The sequence below is a fragment of the Neopelma chrysocephalum genome, unplaced genomic scaffold (genome assembly GCF_003984885.1).
Source record: "Neopelma chrysocephalum unplaced genomic scaffold, ASM398488v2 Primary Assembly neopelma1_92, whole genome shotgun sequence".
NCBI classification, from domain to species: Eukaryota; Metazoa; Chordata; class Aves; order Passeriformes; family Pipridae; genus Neopelma; species Neopelma chrysocephalum.
In genome coordinates this window covers 154,899-174,151 of record NW_020897754.1, presented here as the reverse complement: position 1 = coordinate 174,151, position 19,253 = coordinate 154,899, and the positions used below count along the sequence as shown (strand labels likewise).

The 19,253-nt window shown below is 45.3% G+C and overlaps 2 protein-coding genes across 24 annotated transcripts in view; both read left to right on the top strand.

Annotated features, from left to right (window-relative positions):
• Nucleotides 1-14,657, top strand: part of PPFIBP1 (PPFIA binding protein 1) — a 92,802-nt gene extending 78,145 nt beyond the window's left edge. For 12 of the 23 annotated variants that reach the window (XM_027693598.1, XM_027693594.1, XM_027693592.1 and 9 more), the window contains 14 exons: nt 393-567; nt 1,974-2,006; nt 4,462-4,603; nt 4,852-4,980; nt 5,641-5,791; nt 6,987-7,098; nt 7,241-7,329; nt 8,832-8,954; nt 9,323-9,441; nt 9,688-9,811; nt 10,603-10,791; nt 11,312-11,491; nt 11,824-11,889; nt 12,013-14,657. In XM_027693598.1, the coding sequence (XP_027549399.1) occupies nt 393-567; nt 1,974-2,006; nt 4,462-4,603; nt 4,852-4,980; nt 5,641-5,791; nt 6,987-7,098; nt 7,241-7,329; nt 8,832-8,954; nt 9,323-9,441; nt 9,688-9,811; nt 10,603-10,791; nt 11,312-11,491; nt 11,824-11,889; nt 12,013-12,099 (1,719 nt within the window). In that variant the 3' untranslated portion in view covers nt 12,100-14,657. Of the gene's footprint in view, nt 1-392; nt 568-1,973; nt 2,007-4,461; nt 4,604-4,851; nt 4,981-5,640; nt 5,792-6,986; nt 7,099-7,240; nt 7,330-8,831; nt 8,955-9,322; nt 9,442-9,685; nt 9,812-10,602; nt 10,792-11,311; nt 11,492-11,823; nt 11,890-12,012 lie in introns of all 23 variants that reach the window. The other 11 variants (XM_027693602.1, XM_027693606.1, XM_027693600.1 and 8 more) reach the window with 7 other exon arrangements.
• A 1,160-nt stretch (nt 14,658-15,817) lies between these two features.
• REP15 (RAB15 effector protein) lies at nt 15,818-16,999 on the top strand. Its single transcript, XM_027693608.1, has one exon. The coding sequence runs from the start codon at nt 16,265-16,267 to the stop codon at nt 16,997-16,999; it is 735 nt and encodes a 244-aa protein (XP_027549409.1). The 5' UTR covers nt 15,818-16,264.
• Nucleotides 17,000-19,253: the final 2,254 nt, after the last annotated feature.

The following is a 19,253-nucleotide window of genomic DNA, read 5'->3' as shown; positions in this document are numbered from 1 at the left end:
TGGGTCAGCTTGCCCATGGATATCCTTTTGGCCATGCTCCCTCACAGTTTCTTGTGCATTTCCTCACTGGCAGAGCCTGGAAAACTGAAAATTCCTTGACTCAGGGTAACCCCTGCTCAGCAACAACCAAAACATCCATGTGTTACCACCACTGTTCTCATCCTGAATCCAAAACACAGCTACTAGGAAAAAATGAGCTCTATCCCAGCTGAAACTAGGACAACACATTCAAATGAAAATCTTATGTTTTTCTTTGCGGATTTTACATTTTTTTTCTTGTAGTAACACATGAGAGGCACTTCCCAGGTTTTCTGTCAGCGGTCACTGTGCAGTCCCTCTCAGAAGGCCCTTTGCCATTCCCTTATAATAAATCTTTATTTCCCTAACTTAAGCAGGTTAAACCTCCTGTGGAAGGTCATAGTTTTGCAACCCTGCCCCCGAAGTCTCCCTCTCATGGTGGCACAGCAGATGAGGACAGTTTTGGTACCCGCAAGGCCAGATCCTCCTTCGGCCGAGGCTTTTTCAAGATAAAGAACAACAAGAGGACTGCAAGTGCCCCCAATCTGGGTAGGTATCGTGCATCTGCATGCAGACCCTGTGCATTTTGAAGGGCCTTAACAACACCTGTAGCTTTCTTAAAAAGCAGGAAGGCCAGCCTTTAGTCTCACCGTGACTTTGTGGCATTTTTCTCAGTAGGATGTTTAGGATGTATCAAACAGCAAGAAAAAAAAGCACTGATGTGATGAAGTGTTTGATCTGGTTCAACTTCTGCTGTGATGTTTCCCCTGGGACCTTGCAGGGGGTTGCTGCTCTTTTGAAATACTGGCTATCTGGCAGTAGTTCACACAGGGGATTTGTGGGCTTTTTTCTCCCCTAGCTCCATCCTCAGTTTATCTTTCATAAGATATATCATATGTGCAGAAATGGAGCAGCAACACTCAGTCTTCCCCTTTATTTTTTTTGTATTTAAGCAGCTTTGCAAAAGGGATGGTGACAACAGGAACAGGATTGGCAAGTCATTCAAGCTCAGGTAGATTTTTGAGCTATAATGGAGGGGAGTTGTTTTGATGTTGTCATTTGGTGACATTTGCACATGACAAAGACATAAAATGTTCTGCTTAATGCAGAAGTTGTTGTTGCCATCACCTGAAATCCTCCTTACACTTACTGCTCTGCTGTAGCAGTCCTTCCACTGTTGTGATGAAAGCATCCATGAGTCTTGGCATTCAATCTACTGCCAGTCACCTAAAGTTTTAGTTTCTCTCTTGCACCAGATTTAGGGATTTAGCTCTCTCTTTCAGAAGCCTGAAGGGGGATGGCTTCTGCTTTGTTGAGCAGAAGTGTCTCCTGTTCTTACTTACCCCAAGACAATTTTAGACTTTTGTTCAAAGCAAGTAACATACCCACACATTGATCATACATTGCCCATATTTTCCTGTGACACACAGCCTCAGAACTTGCTAGCTCCCAGTCTGTTCTGAGGGTTAGACTCTTTGCTTTGGTTTATTTAATGTGTGCTTTTGTGAGATCACCTCTTTCATCCTGGAAGCAATGTGTCTAACAAAGCGGAGCGCTCGTGGCTGTCGCAAAGGATTGGGAGATGGGTCATGTAAATCAGGGCCCTGTGAATTTGCATAAGTTATTTATGTTATCCAGGTCTCAGTGCTTCCATCAGCTGCTGTCCAGATATTTGCCACTGCACAGGAGTCACACTCAGCCCTGAGTGTGTCCTGGAGCAGGTGACCTCCCTGCACCGAAGTGACTGCACAGAGCTCTACTCCATTTCCCTTCTGTGCAAGGGGATTAGCAGTGGATTGGTGAATTAGCAGTGAATTCGGCATTCGTGTGGCACCTGTGTCTCATGTACCTCCCTCCCTTTGTCTCGTATTTTGTTGACTTGTTCTGAACTGTGTTTTCCCTTGTCCCTCTGCGTGTTCCCTCCTGTTGTGTGTGCCTTGTTTGGATCTCTGAAGATCGCAGTCGAAGTGCAAGTGCACCTACCTTAGGTACAGTAATCCTGCATGTCTTGCCTCTACCAGCCCTGGGCTGTGGCTGCTGCTGATGGCTGGTTATGGCCACCCACTCCTCAAACACCAGCTACACACAAGAGCTCTGCAGACAGACTTCTGCCCATCACTAAAAGGAGTTTTCACGTAACATCTGCCCTCTGCTAAAAGTCAGCTGTGCCATTTCTCAGTGGCTGCTACTAATGAGAGAGATTGCGGGTTAATTTGCCATGACTTTGAGCCTGAAGTTACCCACAGACCCAGGGAGCAGCTGAGAATCGGTGGTGTTTAAATGCCAGAGGCACCTTGGTGCTCCCATCTGTCCTGGATCCACTGGAAGAGTTTAAAGAATGGGGAAGTAGGGAATGTGGGAATGGCCTGAAGCTGTGTCAGGGGAGGTTCAGGTTGGATATCAGGGAAAGGTTCTTCCCCCCGAGGGTGGTTGGGCACTGAACAGGCTCCCCAGGGCAGTGGGCACAGCACCAAGGCTGCCAGAGCTCAAGGAGTGTTTGGACGATGCTCTCAGGCACATGGTGGGATTGTTGGGGCTGATCTTTGCAGGGCCAGGAGTTGGACTCAATGATCCTTGTGGGTCTCTTCCAACTCAGCATATTCTATCATGCTGTGATATTTCCCAGGCATTCGTTTAGGGGAATTCCAGGGGGAAGGGTGAGTAGTTCCTCTTCTAAGATGTAGTTATATTTATTATGTAATAAAAAGCGAGAAACAATGGGGTCAGATGGTGAAGGAGCCACTCACAGAATGAATAAAAAACAGTCTTCAAATGTGAGCCTTCCCTGGGTGGTTGTGGGTGGTGAGCCCTGCAGGGCCCTGCCTTAGCCAGCAGAGCTGTGTTGGTCGGGGTGGTGGTGCAGCCACCCAGGGTGTCCCTCACTGGCAAAGGGACCAAGTGATCTGAGCCCTCTCAGTTTCCCACGTGTGACCCCTCAAGTGTAAGCTGTTCCAAGATATAGTGTCAGTGCACCAGAGGGAGCCAGGAATGAGGAGCAAACATTGCAATACCCGCAAATCTCTGCTACTAATGCACCCGACCTTGTCCTGGTATTCTCTCTCTAGAATGCTGTTTAAATGTGGTTTTTTCCTAAACTAGCACTTCATCTTACACAAGTAAAGCAAAAACCACGAATGCCACAGCCTGATTCCATGTTAGTGCTGTCTCCCACTGGCAGGATCCTTGTGTTCCATAGTGGTCAAACTGAAGTGCCTGGAAAGAATCTTTTATTTGACCTTGTTGCTTCGCTGCAAGGTTTGACATCTGAAGCATCGGTGGAAAATGGGACATGTTCAAATGTATTCTGGCTGAATCATCTAGACTTTGCCCAGCAGAAGGACGCACTGGCAGAGCCTAAATGTTTTTGCTGGTCATGCTCTGCCTTGATTCATTGTTTGCTTCCCTTATGGAAGTCTGAGAGTCCATTTCAAAAACCACTGATGGTCATTTAATGGTCATTTAATTACACAGCCATGTTAAAAGATGGTAGAAGTGATTACAGGCCTGACTGTCAGTCCGCTGCAGACTGCCTTGCCACAGCTGCTTCATCTGAACAAGCTTGTGCTGTCACTGTTCCCCAGCAAGTCACTGCCATAAACTCCTCATGGTAGTTTTATTCAGCTGTCTGGCACTTGCTGGCACACCTCTGCTTGTGTAGCCCAGTAGATATTGCAGTTCTTTTAGTTTTCTTTTTAAATGCTCTTAAAATTGTTTTTTCTCTGTTAGTTTAGCTTTTGTGACGACTTTCCCTTTGGGGACAGGAGCCCTCAGGTTTGTTGTTGTAGAAAGCAGCTACAGATCAAAGATTTAATGGTTTTATAGTGGGTGATAACATGGAGGGTCTCTAATCAGAGGTGCTTTGTGCATCACTCAGAAGATCTGGTTCAGACAGAGCCTAAACTCCCTGATGTTCCTCTGCAGAGGAACAAAATATTCCACAGTTTGCAGAAGTGAGGGGAAAAGGGCCTTTCCCCCAGAGCAGGAGTTTTATTGCTGGAATTTCTTTGCCATGGGAACGAAATACTGCAGGTAATTGAAAGATGTCTGCAGGGAAATTATTTGGTTTTCTGTGCTGTGGAGAATCCTGGTTTGGTTCCCTGCCATGGCATTGAATTGTTTCTGGGCATCCATGTGCCTTGGCTCTGTCTGTGAAAGGACTGTAGGAGCACTCCCTGAGGAAGAGTAAACTTGGGATTTAATTGACTGATTGATTAAGGAGGTGTTTTTTGCCCACCTGGTGCAGAGCATTGCCTTGGAACGTTACCAGCCAGGCCCACAAAGGAGGATACGTGTTGTTTCTCCTAGATTTTCCCATCCCTCTTTGCCCCATTTTCTTAACATGGTGGCTCTCAATAATTTTAGCAGGAGTCATTCCCAAGTTCAGGAGTGTGTCTGTACAGTCCAGCACAAGTGGGTCTTGACTGAGATGTTGTTTTCTAACAGCTGAGACGGAGAAGGGATCTGCAGATCACTTGGATCTGGCTGGCTTGCCCCCCCGCCCAAAGGAAGCAGATGGTCTACAGATGACACCACCTTCTCCAGATTCCAGGAAAAAGGCCAGGGGGATCAAGAAGTTATTTGGAAAGTAAGTAAAAGATGAGGGATGACCATTCTCCAGAGCTGGGGTTTGCTAGGAACACATCTTCCCTCCAACATGTGGCTCCATGATTTACTGTCCCAAGAGCAGGAGCCTGTGGAGCATTTTAGAGAAGTAACAGCAGGTCGAGGGCAGGTGGAAGAAGAGCTACAAGCCCTGCAGGAGATCTTGCCTACATTGATTGCAGTTGCCTTGTCCTTAGCCAAATGTGAACATGCTTTCCTCCTTTAAACCAGGCTTAGGAGAAGTCAGTCTACCACCTTCAACCCCGACGACATGTCCGAGACTGAGTTCAAACGAGGAGGGACGAGAGCGACGGCGGGGCCACGGCTGGGCTGGTCTCGAGACCTGGGGCAGTCCCACAAGTAAGACAAGTGGTGCCAAGTGTGCTGGGGCTTGACTTCCCAGCTCAAAGGAGAAGCTCAGTGCCAAACATTCCTGGCTCTCCTGGCTCTCCTTTGAGAGGTGGTCTTTGCAGGGTTTGAGGTTGGGTGGGTGGTGGGGTCATGCTGCTGACCTGCAGGAGTGAAGCTTCTTTGTTCTGATTATATTTTCCATTGTACACAAAGAGGAAGGAGCATTTGCTACACACAAGTTGATCAGCCTCTTTCCCTTTAATTGTTACAGAATTGTTTGTCTGTTTTCATTGAAGCAGGACATGAGCCCTCACGTGGCAGTGACAGATACTCCTCCAGTACCTTTCCTGCTGCACTTCCAGGGATTAAAGGCTAAAGTGAAGCATTATGGTCTCTCTTTGGGGTTTTAGCCACGCTAGGCAGCAGAGGTGGTTGGTTTTGGTAGTATTTATTGTGATAGTGGCAGCAGATCAGCAGCAATTAGCACTTCATGGTGCTGATGATTCCGAAGGAAACACGTATTCTTCCTCACAAGCCCGCCACGATGCATGTTCCCCCCCAGAGATTGTCCCAGCTCCCACAAAATATGAATTAGACTTAGATTTTGGCTTTCTTGGAGCTTTGAGGCACAGGATTTATCAGTCTTTTTTTTTGGTGAATCTTCCACAGTGAGCTGGACATGCCGTTCGCAAAGTGGACAAAGGAGCAGGTTTGCAACTGGCTCCAGGACCAAGGGCTCGGCTCCTACATAAATAATGGCAGGCAGTGGATACTGTCTGGGCAAACACTCCTGCAGGCTTCTCAGCAGGATCTGGAAAAGGTGAGAAATACTGGAAGCAATCCTTTCAGTTAAAGGTACAAAGAAATTGCTGTTTCTCTACGTGTAAATCAGGTGCACCTGGTAAAAAATGTAAACAAGGTGAGTTTTCAAAATACTGTCATGTGCAGTGATGCCAAATCCATTTCTTTTTATTTGAAGTTTTGTAGAAATTTAATGCTCTGGAATGAAGGTAATAATTACAAATATGTGATTTAACTTCATGAAGCGTGGATGTATCAATTGACTATGCCACTTTCTAAAAACAGGTGTGTGAGAGTGCCTCATTATCATATGGATTTGTAGCCCCAATTCATGGTACAGTTGTTTTATGCCTGTGTAAGAAGGGTGTAAAAAGTTTATGGTTTGTTCTGATTGAATTTTTGCCCATTTTATACAAAGAGAATGAGGATTTGTTACACACAGGTTGATCAGTTGATGTCTCTAATTGTTACAGAATTCTTTGTCTTTTTTTCTAAAATGAGGAACACAAAAAAAAGGTCGATTCATTTTATACTTTTAATCCACAGTATTCACTACAGTTTGAATTTCCACCTCTTAAAATATCACTCTCCTCACGGAATAGTAAGCCTGTTTACTCAGGTAGTTACACTACAACTGGAATAAGAAAAGTGTGATGTGAACATAATGAGTTGTAATAGTGTTATCAGACATAACATTAACCAGCAAGCACTAGTGAAAGTGTGTATGGGATTAAAGAGATCCTGGAATGTCTGCACTTGCAGCTAAACTGGGAAAGGCATTATGCCTTTGGAAGCATTAATGAATTTCAGTAGTGCCTGGGACCTTCATGTGCTCTTAACTAAATAATTCCTTTAACCTTACCTGCCTAAATGGGAAGGGAGGAAGTAATCCCAGCATGTATTTTTCTGAATGCTAACATGGGTTATATTGTGGGATTTTTTTTAACCTGGTATCAGAATACTGTGGCTGACATTTTCATACAATTTGGAATCCATCACTTCTTGAGATTAATTAACCCACCACACCACCAGGCCTTTCCCTAGTGCTGAACATGTGCTAAAATGATGCTGATATTCATCAAATAGAAAACACACCTGCCAGGTCACCAGCAAGTGCTGTGTACAGTGTGACTCTCTGGAACCCTCTGGAATTCAGCAGAAGGAGAAATAATACAGTATTGTCTCTAGATTTGCTGCTTTCCTTCCTCTCACAGGAGCTTGGGATAAAGCACCCATTGCATCGGAAGAAGCTCCAGCTTGCTCTGCAGGCACTGGGATCTGAAGAGGAAAACAACCATGGCAAACTGGATTACCACTGGGTTACCAGTAAGATTTTATTCCATGCTGAAGCAATGTCTTTAGATGGGGGTTCCTAATCATGGCTAATTTGGGGCTCAGAAGGTGAGAACGCCAACTGGTGCAGGTAACTTGGCTCCCACACTGACAGCAGTGTCTGTCTCTGCCTCAGGGTGGCTCGATGACATTGGCCTCCCCCAGTACAAGACCCAATTTGATGAAGGGAAGATGGATGGCCGAATGCTCCATTACATGAGTGTGGTGAGTAAATGGCTTCTTTTTTTTTCCCTGACATCCTTTCCATGTTCTTAGTTTGTCCCCACTGAAGACCAGGTGAATGGTTCATTAATCAGGACTTCCAGCTTTCTGGGTGATGGCTGGGAGGAGGCTGAGGGAGGTCAGAGGGTATGCCAGAATTCCCTATTTGTCCATGTGCTTCATTGCAGTGCTTAAAGGGCCCCTTCAAACCGTAGTGGGAGTCCTGTGTTAAGCTAATGCTAATAGCTGTAACCTATAGAAAACAGCTACTACTACTCACCTGCAAGTATCTCCTATATTCTTTCCAACTTTAGAGATACTGTCTTCACACAATCTTCAGGTGGAAGAGCAAACTTTCTAAGCAAGAACTCAGATTTATGCATGAGAAATGGGCAATTTTGCTCTTAACAGTTGTGCTCAGGCAGGGTTTGCACACAAAAGTGTGCAGATGCTGTGGTTACTGTTCATATTGTTATTAATTAATAGAAGTAGGTGGAATTTTTTTTCTTCAGTGAGCAAGCATTCGATATGCTTCCTTATTCATGTGGATGCTTAGGTGAAGAAAACCCAAGCAATTTCCTTTGAAGAAAATTGCAGTTTGAAGAGCCAACTTGTTTGAAAACAGGCTACACTTAATAGCTTTTGCATTTCAAAGTGAGATTCCCTCCCCACTCAGACCATTTCAGTCAAATGTTAAATACTCACTGCTTTAATGATGGGATTTGGTGCTTATTTCCTTTAGTTTTTTGAGTTCAGACATTAATATAAAAGTAGGAGGCAAGTTGTTTCTTCTGCTTAATTCTTGGAAATGTGATGCCAACAGGCTCCATTGAGCTTGATCTTGTGTTGGAAGACTTTACTACCAGTGTTAAGTGGGTGAGGATTGACTGCAGATAAGATACACCATGGGCTGTATAATGTAAGGGAATTAGTATTATTCAAGAGTCTTTTTTGTATTGAAAAAGGAGAAAAAGTAATAGGTGGACAGAGGAAGGATATGTAGCAGGAGCTTTGTTTTTTAAATGGATATTCTTTCTATCACTGCCCTTTAATTGTGGATAGTTTTAGACAGAGTTTAGCCATCAAACTATGACAACAGATTCACTGTAAACAACCACCTAAATATGCAAATTATGAAACTAATACTTGTTAAGATCTTGTGAAGTCACCCTGCCTCAAAATTAATAACAGTAACTGGAAAGCTGTCCTGGCTCTAATGCAGTCCCTGAGGATGTGTCATCTCACCCTGTCCCCTCCTTGTTGCCCCAGGTTTCCTGTACTAAGCCTTGTGCCCTGTGTGAAGAACATCACCAGGAGCTCATACGGTGCAACACGGGGAGCTTTTGTTTTGGGACAGATGGTTTGCTGCTACTCACCTGTCTCACATATTAAAATTTTACGTCTGATGTGTCAGATGTGCCATTTTCAGCCAGTCTTCTCCAGTCAGATGCTGGTTCCGTGAATAAGCACATTAAGTTTATTAACTCCCCCTTCCTCTTTGACAGGATGACCTGCTGTCCTTGAAGGTTGTCAGTGTCCTCCACCATCTCAGCATCAAAAGAGCCATCCAGGTGTTGAGAATAAACAACTTTGAGCCCAACTGCCTGCGCAGGAGGCCATCGGATGAGGTACTGCTTTACCCTGAAACTGTGGAGGGAAATCCTTTAGGATTTTATCCCTAATGTTTCTGATTGTTCCTGCTCTGCTTTCTCCTCCTTCCTATTTCGTTCCGTTTCATTTTCAGTTCCCTTTTTCTCATGTTGCCTTTCCAGCCTCATGCTCTGACATCACTTTCTTTCCTCCACCTGCCCTGACCCCAGACTTGTGTCCCCCTTGCCAAGTCTCCTGCTTCTCTTCCAAGCCAACAGCTGGGCTGGTTTGGCCCAGTGTCTGATGTGCTGTCTGGAACATAAATCATCTTGAACTCAGTGCACTGCTGCCATGAGTCTTGTGTAACTTTGGCGAATTGATGGCAGTGTCAAAATTTTCTGTGTAAGAGGAGCTTGGCCCTGTTACCAGATGGGAGACTGCTACCAGTTTGTTTTGGAAGCAGCAAATGCTGGATACGGCAATGGATGATGAAACAACCCAGACTCTTGGATTTAGATTCACAATGTGTATCTGCCAGAACAGCACAGCAGCTCGTGGAACCAGTTGCTGAAGCTTAAAAAATCCCCATCCCCACCTTGGAATTGCTGCAAGGTGGCAATCTAAAAAAAAGTTGTTTTTGTTTTGTTTTGTTTTTTTCCTGGAAGTGCAAATTGGGATTGCATTCCTGAAGGGACTGTTTCAGTAGAGATTTGGGCTGGGATAGCTGAGTTGGGATGTCTCCTTACCTGCCCATTCCTCCTATTCACAGAGCAATGTCACCCCTTCCGAGGTCACCCAGTGGACCAACCACCGTGTGATGGAGTGGTTGCGCTCCGTGGATCTGGCAGAGTATGCACCCAACCTGCGGGGCAGTGGTGTGCACGGAGGACTCATGGTAAGCTTTTGGGATGGCTTGTTCCTTGTTATTAAAAAAAAAAAAAGTGGTTGAGAACCACCAAAAGTTCTGACGCTGCGTTCACTGCACACGTCTTGTCTTCTTGTTCTACTTCATAAGTAGCAACATTTATTCCTCTGTGGTTTAAAGGATGTGAATGTCTGTGGCACAATTAGTGTGGTTTGGTAATCTGCATTCCCCTCACAATTTAACTCTGGTATGGCATTCTCCACCTCCTGTCCTCTGATCTTGCACACTGGTGGTAAACAGCCACTGTCTGCCTTCCCAGACCTGGATATGGTTTTCTTTTAGGAGGGAAGCTTGTTACTTGTGTAAAATGAGATTTCAGTGTCACACCAGGATTGTTTTTAATTGCTCTGGCATCAGATACTCCAGACAAGAGATTTATAATTACAGAAGTTTGTTATGGTGATTAAGAGTTAAGACCCTGCTCCAAATGTATTGTCTGTTTTCCATGATTCCTCTGGCTACCTTGTCCAGAGTTAAAGAGGATGGTGGGCAAACATTCTGTGGCAGCTTCACACATTACTTCAGTTAAGGGTGAATTTCTCTGTTCCTTTCTGCTAGTTTGTTTCTATTTGTGAAGGAAAGTCTGGAGGTAGCATTTTGGGAATCCTTTCACTAGTTAACTCTCTTTTCTCCCTCTTCGCTGTACACTTCCTCTAAAATACAAACAAAAACTCCAAAAGTAGGGAATGACCAAGTTGATGTCCTTGAGACTTCATCAGACAGTTGCTGGCTTCAGCTGGATTCTGTGGTTTGATTCATAGGTTTTGGAGCCTCGTTTCAATGTAGAAACCATGGCACAGCTGCTGAACATCCCCCCGAACAAGACGCTGCTGAGGCGGCACTTGGCGACTCATTTCAACCTCCTCATCGGGCAGGAGGCCCAGCAGCAGAAACGAGAGGCCATGGAGTCCCCAGACTATGTCCTCTTGACAGCAACTGCCAAAGTAAAGGTTGGTCACTTGTTCTGGACCGTGTGTGAGGTTCCAGGATCTCCGGTGTGCTGGTTTTGGAGGGCACTTCAGTAAGGTCTGAGAAAAGGGGCTGGTTCCTAAGGAAAGAAGGATGAGAGAAGGACCTGGCAGATTTGGGTTTGACACTTGTGTCTGCCATGAACACACCACACCTCAGCCTCTCCTGTGCACAGATGAGAGGTGGCACTCATGTTGTCCTTCTGTCTGTCCTGTAAGGTGTTTGGAGGGAGATTGTCTCCTACTGTTTATAGGCTCATGGTCTAATGTAGTGGAATTTTGACCTCATTTTAGATCCCTTAAATGGTGTTTTCTTAACAGTGGTACAATGGGAGAACACACATTGTCCTTTCTGCCATGAATTACAGCTGTTTGGAAGATCTGTTGAGGAGACAAGTGGGGTTTTGGCCCTTCATCATTGAAACATCAGTGCAAGAGTAGGAGATCTGTTAATTATTAGCTGATTCTCTAACTTCGTGTTGAATTTCTCTTCACTTTTAAGCCAAAGAAACTTACCTTCAGCAATTTTGGGAGCCTGAGGAAGAAGAAGCAAGATGATGGGGAAGAGTACGTGTGTCCCATGGAGCTGGGGCGGGCATCTGGGAGTGGATCAAAGAAGGGCTTTAAGCCTGGCTTGGATATCCGAGTATATGACGATGATGATTTGGACAGGCTGGAGCAGGTAAGACAGTTCCCTGCTGTGGCAGGACAAGGGGGAATGGCTTCAAACTGAAAGAGGGGAGGTTTAGATTGGATATTAGGGAGAAATTCTTTATTGTGAGGGTGGGGAGGCCTTGGCACAGGTTGCCCAGAGAAGCTGCCCCATCCCTGAAATTGTTCAAGGCCAGGTTGGATGGGGCTCTGAGCAACCTGGGCTAGTGGAAAGTGTCCCTGCCTGTGGCAGGGGGTTGGAACTGGATGGTCTTTAAGGTCCCTTCCAATGCAAACCATTCTATGACTCTATGATGCAACTAATTTATTATTGATTCATTGTTCATTCTCTGTTTTTTATAGATGGAAGATTCAGAAGGGACAGTGAGGCAAATAGGAGCGTTTTCTGAAGGCATCAACAACTTGACAGTAAGGCTTAAAAGTGGCGTCTGGGGGTCTGTGGAGTTAAGATCTGTTTCTCTAAGATGGGTATAAACCCCTTGGCAGACATAAATAGGGTCAACCTTCACTGTTCCCTTGTTTCCTTTCCAGCACATGTTGAAAGAAGATGAAATGTTTAAAGACTTTGCGACCCGCTCTCCCAGCACCAGTGTCACAGATGAGGACTCCAATGTTTGATGGTAACCACCAGGCACTGGCAAAGTCTCACTTTCCTGTGTGCAGGAGCATCATCATTTGATGTGATGGGCAGCAGATAATGTACATTACAATTGCTCTTGCTTCTGTTTGTTCGAAGGAACATTGTGGGGTGGAGAATTTTAAAGAGACAAGGAGATTTTAAAAAAAAAAAAGGTGCCTACTCTAAAGTTGCCATAAAAGCCACCCAGACACTGGTGAATGGTAATCATTTTAACTCTATTTAATGTACAAACTGGTGATATGTTTCAGAGTATTGCATTTAAATTTATGTGGTATGATAGTGCTCTTTTTTGCTTATTCATGGTCTCAGATAATCCTTTATACTGTGTGAAAGTAACAGAAGGTGTTAGGTAAAAGTATTGAGTCTGTAGATATCGTGCATCAGCTTTTTCTAGGCTCTCAGCTGAAAAATAGAAGTTACTGCTCCTTTTCAAGTGCTTTTATTTGGCACAGATACCAGTTCTGCCCTTCCTACAGTATCCAATGTAGGATTTTAGTCATCTGTGCCCTGCGTAAGCTGCCCGGTAGCTCTTGACTGTTGCTCTTATTTTTATACTGTTTTATAAAAAAAAAAAAAAGGAAAAAAGAAGTATATGAAGTACATATAAAAGCAAAAATTTAAATTTTGTTGTGAGATAGAGTGATGGAAAGTTGAAGGTGTGTGGGGAAAGGGGAGAAGGTTGTAAAAAAATTATGCCAGTTTGCAGACCAGCTGGTTACTGGAAAAGGCAGGCTGACCTTTGGAACTGTTTGCTTTCGTTGCTTTTTATTAAGTGCACAGTTTAATGATCTTCCATTTGGGATGAAACAATTCTAAAGCATGTTTTTTCTAGCAGTGACCCATATGAAAACTGCACGTTTTAAAATGTCTTCTCTCTCTTGGTCCCAGCAGCAGTAGTTAGAACATTTAACAAGGTTGTTAACACTTCTGTGACTTAAAAAAATTCCATTGAAGTTGAGAGTACTCCCTGCATATGGAAGGGATGTTTCTGTGCTATAACTAACGTGAAGATGGTGTAGTTGCAAAAAAACAAAATAATAAAGTTATATAGAGAAATGTATAGGAAATATATTATTTCATATTATTAAACCTAAGGTGGGACTTTTCCTCCAAAATTCAAATATCAAACATGTCCCTCATCATTAAAGCACAGCTCCTCTGCTTTTGTGGATAATCAGGTTTTAAAGTTCCGAACTAGCCAGAGGAAATCTCGTGTCAGGCTTTGGGTATCGTGAGCAAACAAAAAAAAAAACCCAAGTTACTTTTTATTACAGTGGTTGTTTGTACGGTGTCGAACGTTGCATGTATTGTGGCACAATGGCATGAAGCTGCTTTGCTTTGTAAAGGCAAAAAAAAAAAAAAAAGTCCAGCTGGAAATGTTCCTTGCAGTGGTGTGTTGCTTTTCCAAGCGTTTGTCACTCGTTTTTTCGCTCTCCGTGCTGGAAGTGAGACCGTTCCTGGAGTGGAGCAAGGGATTTTAGGTTTGTGCTGACTGTGAGGATGTTCATAAAACAAAGCTGGGAAAGGAAGAAAGGTTCTTTCTGGGGCTTCCAGGGAACTCCCATCAGATGCTGGGGTAGATCAGAGACATATTCTGGCATTATGTTCTTGTGACCTGATGACCTGGATCTTTGAAGGATGTGCAGGGGAGGTGATTGTTGATGTTCCAGGATGAAAAATTTTGATTATTGATGTACCAAGATGAAAAATCTGATGTGGACAGGTTGTGTTGTACATAATGTACGCTGCCATTTTCTCTTCAGTAACTGGAGCCAGGCAAACAATCCATAAAGTCTCCATAAAATACTTTTTGCTACTTACCCTTTATCTACAAACAGATCACAACTGATGCTTTAGTCAACATTCCTGACTGATTCCTGTGCATGAATAATTTGCTGTTATTTTTTCCTCTGCAGTCTTGGGGGTGTTTGAGCCGTTTTATTTGGGCAGAAATACCACACTGTGTAACATGCAGATGGTTGGGATGTGGATTCAGGCCTCACTTCCTATGAATGCTCTGCAAAATTGTTATTACTTACATGGAAGTTGAGCATAAAACCCTGTGGAAGCACTGGGAGAATGCGGTGCAGGCTTCCAGGCAAAATTCCTCCAGATTGCTCTAGATTGCTGGCTGGGGAACAGGACTGGATATCCATAGGAGGGAAAAAAAGGGGGCCTAGTGACACAATACTGTGTGTGGAACTAGGCACAAATATACTCTCCAATGTCTCTTCAGTCCAGTGTTATCAGTGACCGCAGGGATGGTTTATTTAAGTCCAGTGTAAGCAGAATTTTGCTCCAAACAACCCTTTCCTGCACTTGCCAGCTGTCAGCCAGGTCATCCCCTTGGAGCTGCCTGTCATCTGAACCTGGGTTGTTTTATGGGGTGGGAATACGAGAGCAAGTGATAAAGTCAGGAAGTTTTTGTGTGTGCGCCGTTGATACCGTCAGGGTGTTTTCATTTGTGTTTGAAGAGGGCAACATAATTGCTGTGTATTGCCATGTGAAATCCAATAAAATCTGTGGAAAATGCCAAGTGTTTCTGAAAGCTGGTTCCCTTTTTCCCTTTTAAATTTTCCTAAGAAGCTTGTTTTGTTCTATTTAAAAACTGAAGGAGGGAAAAGGGGCAAAATCACACATTTTTTATTGACTTGTTAGTTTGTCAATAATGCCTGTAGAAGGGCTCAGCTAACAGCTAAGAAATCAACTATCCAAGATGTTTTAGTTACTTCTGGGATCCAGATTTGAACCATCTTAGGTTGTTTGGTATGGTGTGATGAGAAGGGGCTTCACCATTGCTCAGTGTCCTCTGGCCCTTCTTGCTGTAAAAAAAGCGAGTGTCTCTGTGGTTCCCCTCAGCAGTTGTTGTTGAGGTGTTGTTCCCCTCAGCAGTCAGGAGCTCTGGCTGCTTTGCCAACAGGAGCTGAGCTTCTCCAAACTCCATTTTGTTGCTGTGGTGCAGGTATAAATGATGGTCAGTTGCTTTGCTCAGTGGAGCCTGGATAATGGGCCGGAAAATGCAGAACCCTGGTCTCATGACCATCACTGCCGTGGTTTTGTTCATCAGTTCAGTGTTTCAGTGGGAACACTGAGGATAAACACTTTGAAACTTGGAGTATAATAAACTTCTATCTGTTTGTTTGCAGTGTAGAGGAAAAGACAGATATTTTTCAGTTAAGAGCCTATGGAGATTAAACCCAGCTTTTTTCTGTTCGCTTAAAGTACATATTACACTTAGGAATGGAGAACTAATCCAGAACAACTCTTCTGATTCCCATCCACAAGGTATTGTTGCAACCTGGCTCTAGGAGAGAAGTTGCACTTGCCCTATCTGAATGCTTTTTATACCTTGCACTGCTTTGTTGTTTTGACTGTTCAGTGCAGATTTTATGCTTCACCTCAGCACTTTGGGGTTTTCATTTGCAGCAAGAGCTTTTTATTTGTAGCTGTATTTGATAGTTGTGCATGGGGGTGCATTGACTGCCTGAGCTTCCTTGAAATAATCCAGTTACAGGCAGCAACAGCAGGAGCTTCTCAGTTGGGCCAAAAGTCCAGCTGAGTCTGTGTACATTGCCATGGGACTACTGACAGGAGCAGCAGGTAATCCTGGGATACAGGCAACATCCCATCAAAAATGATCACATCATTTCAAGTACCCTGTAGCAGTCTTCAGGGTTGGATGCATCCCCTTCTCTGGGTGCTTAAAAGGAAAAGGTTGTTTCATCTCAAGGAAACACCCAGTAGTGCCAATAAAATGGCTTCTCTGTAATAGTCCTAGAAAGGAGATCAAAGAAGATAAGATCAGACTGGAGGGAGATAACATCAGCCGGAATGGTGCCGGAATTAACAATAAGGAAAACAAGCACAGGTGAATTCCGTAGGTGTGAAAGTTACTGGGCCTGTTGGGCTGGTTGGTGCTCAGTTAGCTGTGGAGAAACACACCCAGGAGAAAGCCCGTCTGCCCCGTGGGCTCACGGAGCTCAGCTCTGCTGCTGCCACCACTGTCACCTGGAAAGCAGCAGGTACCCATATGCATGGTAAACAGGTCTGGCTGAGCCCAGCACCTGCAGAACCTTTGTTGGAAAAGGAAGGGACTTCCACAAGGCTGTCTGCATGTAGAAACGACCTCCTCTGGCACAGAAAATGGGCCAGAAGGTCTCCCAGGAGGACAGCCAGGAGGACAAGGCTGAAACTCTGCTCATCTGTGAAGTCTTCAGCCAGGGTGTGCTCCACGCTTCTCAGAGGCTGAAGGACTATCTTGGTTTTGTGGATCCTCAGAGCAAATTCCAGCCAGCCACAAACACGCTGAGCGAGATCTTTTTGGTCAACTTCATCAGCTTCTGCGTGGAGAAGGGAGCAGAGGAGCTCATTGTGACCAGCAAGATGACCAGGCAGCAGTCCTGCCTCTTCGGGGTGGACTGGATCTGGACTCTGTCTGGAGCTGACAAGCAGATCAAGCTTCAGATCGCCGTGCAGGCTCTACAGCTGGCAGAGCTTTTCCGTGCGGAAGGCGGCCCCGCGGAGGAGGAGGAGGAGGAGGAGGATGATTGCTGCCGGGAAGCCGCGCTGGCAGACGAGTGCTTCCAAAACATGAGCCGGTTCGGGAAGCTGGCAGAGTTCTGCCGCCTGGTGGGGCGGGACTGCCTGGGCTTGTTCGTGGTGTTCGGCGTGCCAGGGAAGCCCAAGGACATCCGAGGAGTCCTGCTGGACAGCATTGCCAGGGAGGAGCAGAAATGCCGCCTGTCGGGCAGGAAGGCGCTGCGGCAATTTGTCACCGGCACTGACAGCGCCCTGCCCACCAAGGACATGCTGGAAAACTGCCTGGGCACAAACAGCGGGCTGAGGGAGGTGGGCAACGTGTACATAAACTTTGTGTAAACAGCAGAGGCAGCACGGGCTGTGAGAGGCTCAGCTCTGCCTCCCTCTCTTTTCTCCTCGCACGCCATTCCCCCTACCTCCTTCTTCCCCACCTTCCCCCCCCGACCCCTCGCATTCCCTGAGCTCCTGCAGGAGCCAGGCTGAGTCAGTCTCTCCAGGTTTTAAAACAACAGGACAAGCCTGCCAGAAAAAAAAACAGAAAGTGTTTATAGAAGGCACGTCGTTTTTCCAGAACATTCTGTTCACCAGACATCGAGTCTTGGCCGGAGCTGGTGAAAGGTTTATCAGCCAGATCCTTGGGGAGGTCCTGGTAGATTTGACTCACGGCCTTTGTTTGCTGTGGGACAAATTTTTTTCTGTACTAGGAGGGTGAGTCTGTACTAAAGAAAATGTTCTGGTGCTGGCCAAAGTGTAGCACTGAGTGTGAAGGACGATACCAGGGCTCAAAAACGCTGGGTAGGAGGAGGCAGCTGGTTCCCAACTACGAGGAAAAGCCCCTTCCAGCACTAGAAATTGGCTCCGTGAGAAACCTGTTAATTACCTGCCCCCTAATTGCTGCCAAGCTCTGGAGGGCCTTAGAGCTGTAAGAAAAAAGCAGGGCTGGGCCCAGCTGCAAAGTGTTTTCTCACTGAGTGGCTGTGGCAGGGCAAGGCGTGGCAAAAGGCAGGGGCAGGTGTTAAGGAAAACTTGGAAAAAAAACAAGCAGTGGGGACAAAAACCAGGCCTGAGGTGGATGGGAGTTTTTACTTTTCAGAGGCAGCTCCTGACCGCTCAAGCAGAGAGCAAAAATCTGGAGGAGGCAAGAGTATTTCACTTGGAATTTGTTTTCAGAGGCTTAGGAGATGATTGCGTTTATGGACTTGATTTATTCCATTTCCTTCAGCTTTTAGTGGACTGAGGCTCTTGGATTGTACAGTTGTAATTACTTTCTTTCAGCCCCTGTTAACCAGTGAAGAAGGACCTGATCCATTTCCAAACTGGTAAACTCACTTTGTTTACAGCTGTCTGAGTAGTTTGGTCAGTGCAAAACTCCTCTGCCTGTAGTTTCCTTATAATTTCAGTCACTTTATTTAACAGAATAAAAGTAATTTTGAAAGCTCATTCATCTTTTACTATTTCCTATTTGAATTTTAAGATGGAGGTAGCTGCAAGGACTAAGAAACAGAGGCTGTTACTTGCACTGCCATTAAAAAAGAGCCTAAAGAGGCTGAGGCATCAGTGCCACAAGTGTTTGCAGCATTCCATGGCATAGGCAGGGAGCTGAAAGGGGAACTGAAATAAAACCAGAGAACTGTGGAATTTTTGATGAGTCACAAACAGAGCTGGGGATGGAGAATGGAGTCCTTTCAGTCCTGGAATAACTTGTAGAGATACAATGCTGTCATTGTATTTTGTGTGTGTGGCTGGGTTTGGTGGGATGGAGGGGACAGTTCTAGTGTGTTACACAGACAACCTGCTATGGGGACATGTGCAGGGAGAACCTCCAGGATTCAGCAGGATTGGTTTGTTGTTTTTTTTTTTTTCCTGTTTAAACTAACAGCATAATCAGTACTGCAGCAGGATTGATTGTTCTGTTAAAACAAACCTGCAGAAAAGCTTTCATTTCATTTTAAATTGGTGTGTTAGTGTGAGTTCAGCTGTTCAGCTCTGTAGGAACACTGGATCTGTGAAAAATGCTTGGGCTTTTGGATGTTTTGCATGCCTTTGAAGCACTGGAGAGGGAAGGGGAAAATCAAAATGCCTGTGTAGAGTTTGAACCATGGGAGTTACACATTGGGGCAGCTGCTGATCTATATCCTCCAAAGGGGCTCTGGTACCTCAGAGATGTCCCTGAGGCTTGGTGTTTTATTTGGGGAGCTGGAGTGGCTGTGCCACACTCAGCTGGTCCAGAGCCCTGACCAATTCCCAGGCCCAGGTGCCTGAGCTTAAACCCACAAGGCAAATGGGCAAAGGATGGTGAAGATGCACCACAGAGCATTTAACCCTGTAAATCTGACCATTCAGACAAGCTGGAGCCTCAGCTCAGGTGACTCACAGCCATCCCCGGGCTCCTGCAGCTGCACATGCTGATGGACCAGGTAAGGTGCAGCCCCCAGCCACTGAAAGCCCACGGGAATTTCTGTAATAAATAACATCAGGAAAAGCCAAATGAAGGGGTTGGGTTGCTTGGTTGCTTCCACTGCTGCAAGGACTTTTGTTTCTATGGTTGGCTCAGCTTAACAGCCTTAACTGCAAGAGATGATCGGGGTAGAAG

Excerpts from the sequence above, each read along its gene's own strand:
- REP15 (XM_027693608.1), top strand. The coding sequence starts at position 16,265 with ATGGGCCAGAAGGTCTCCCAGGAGGACAGCCAGGAGGACAAGGCTGAA.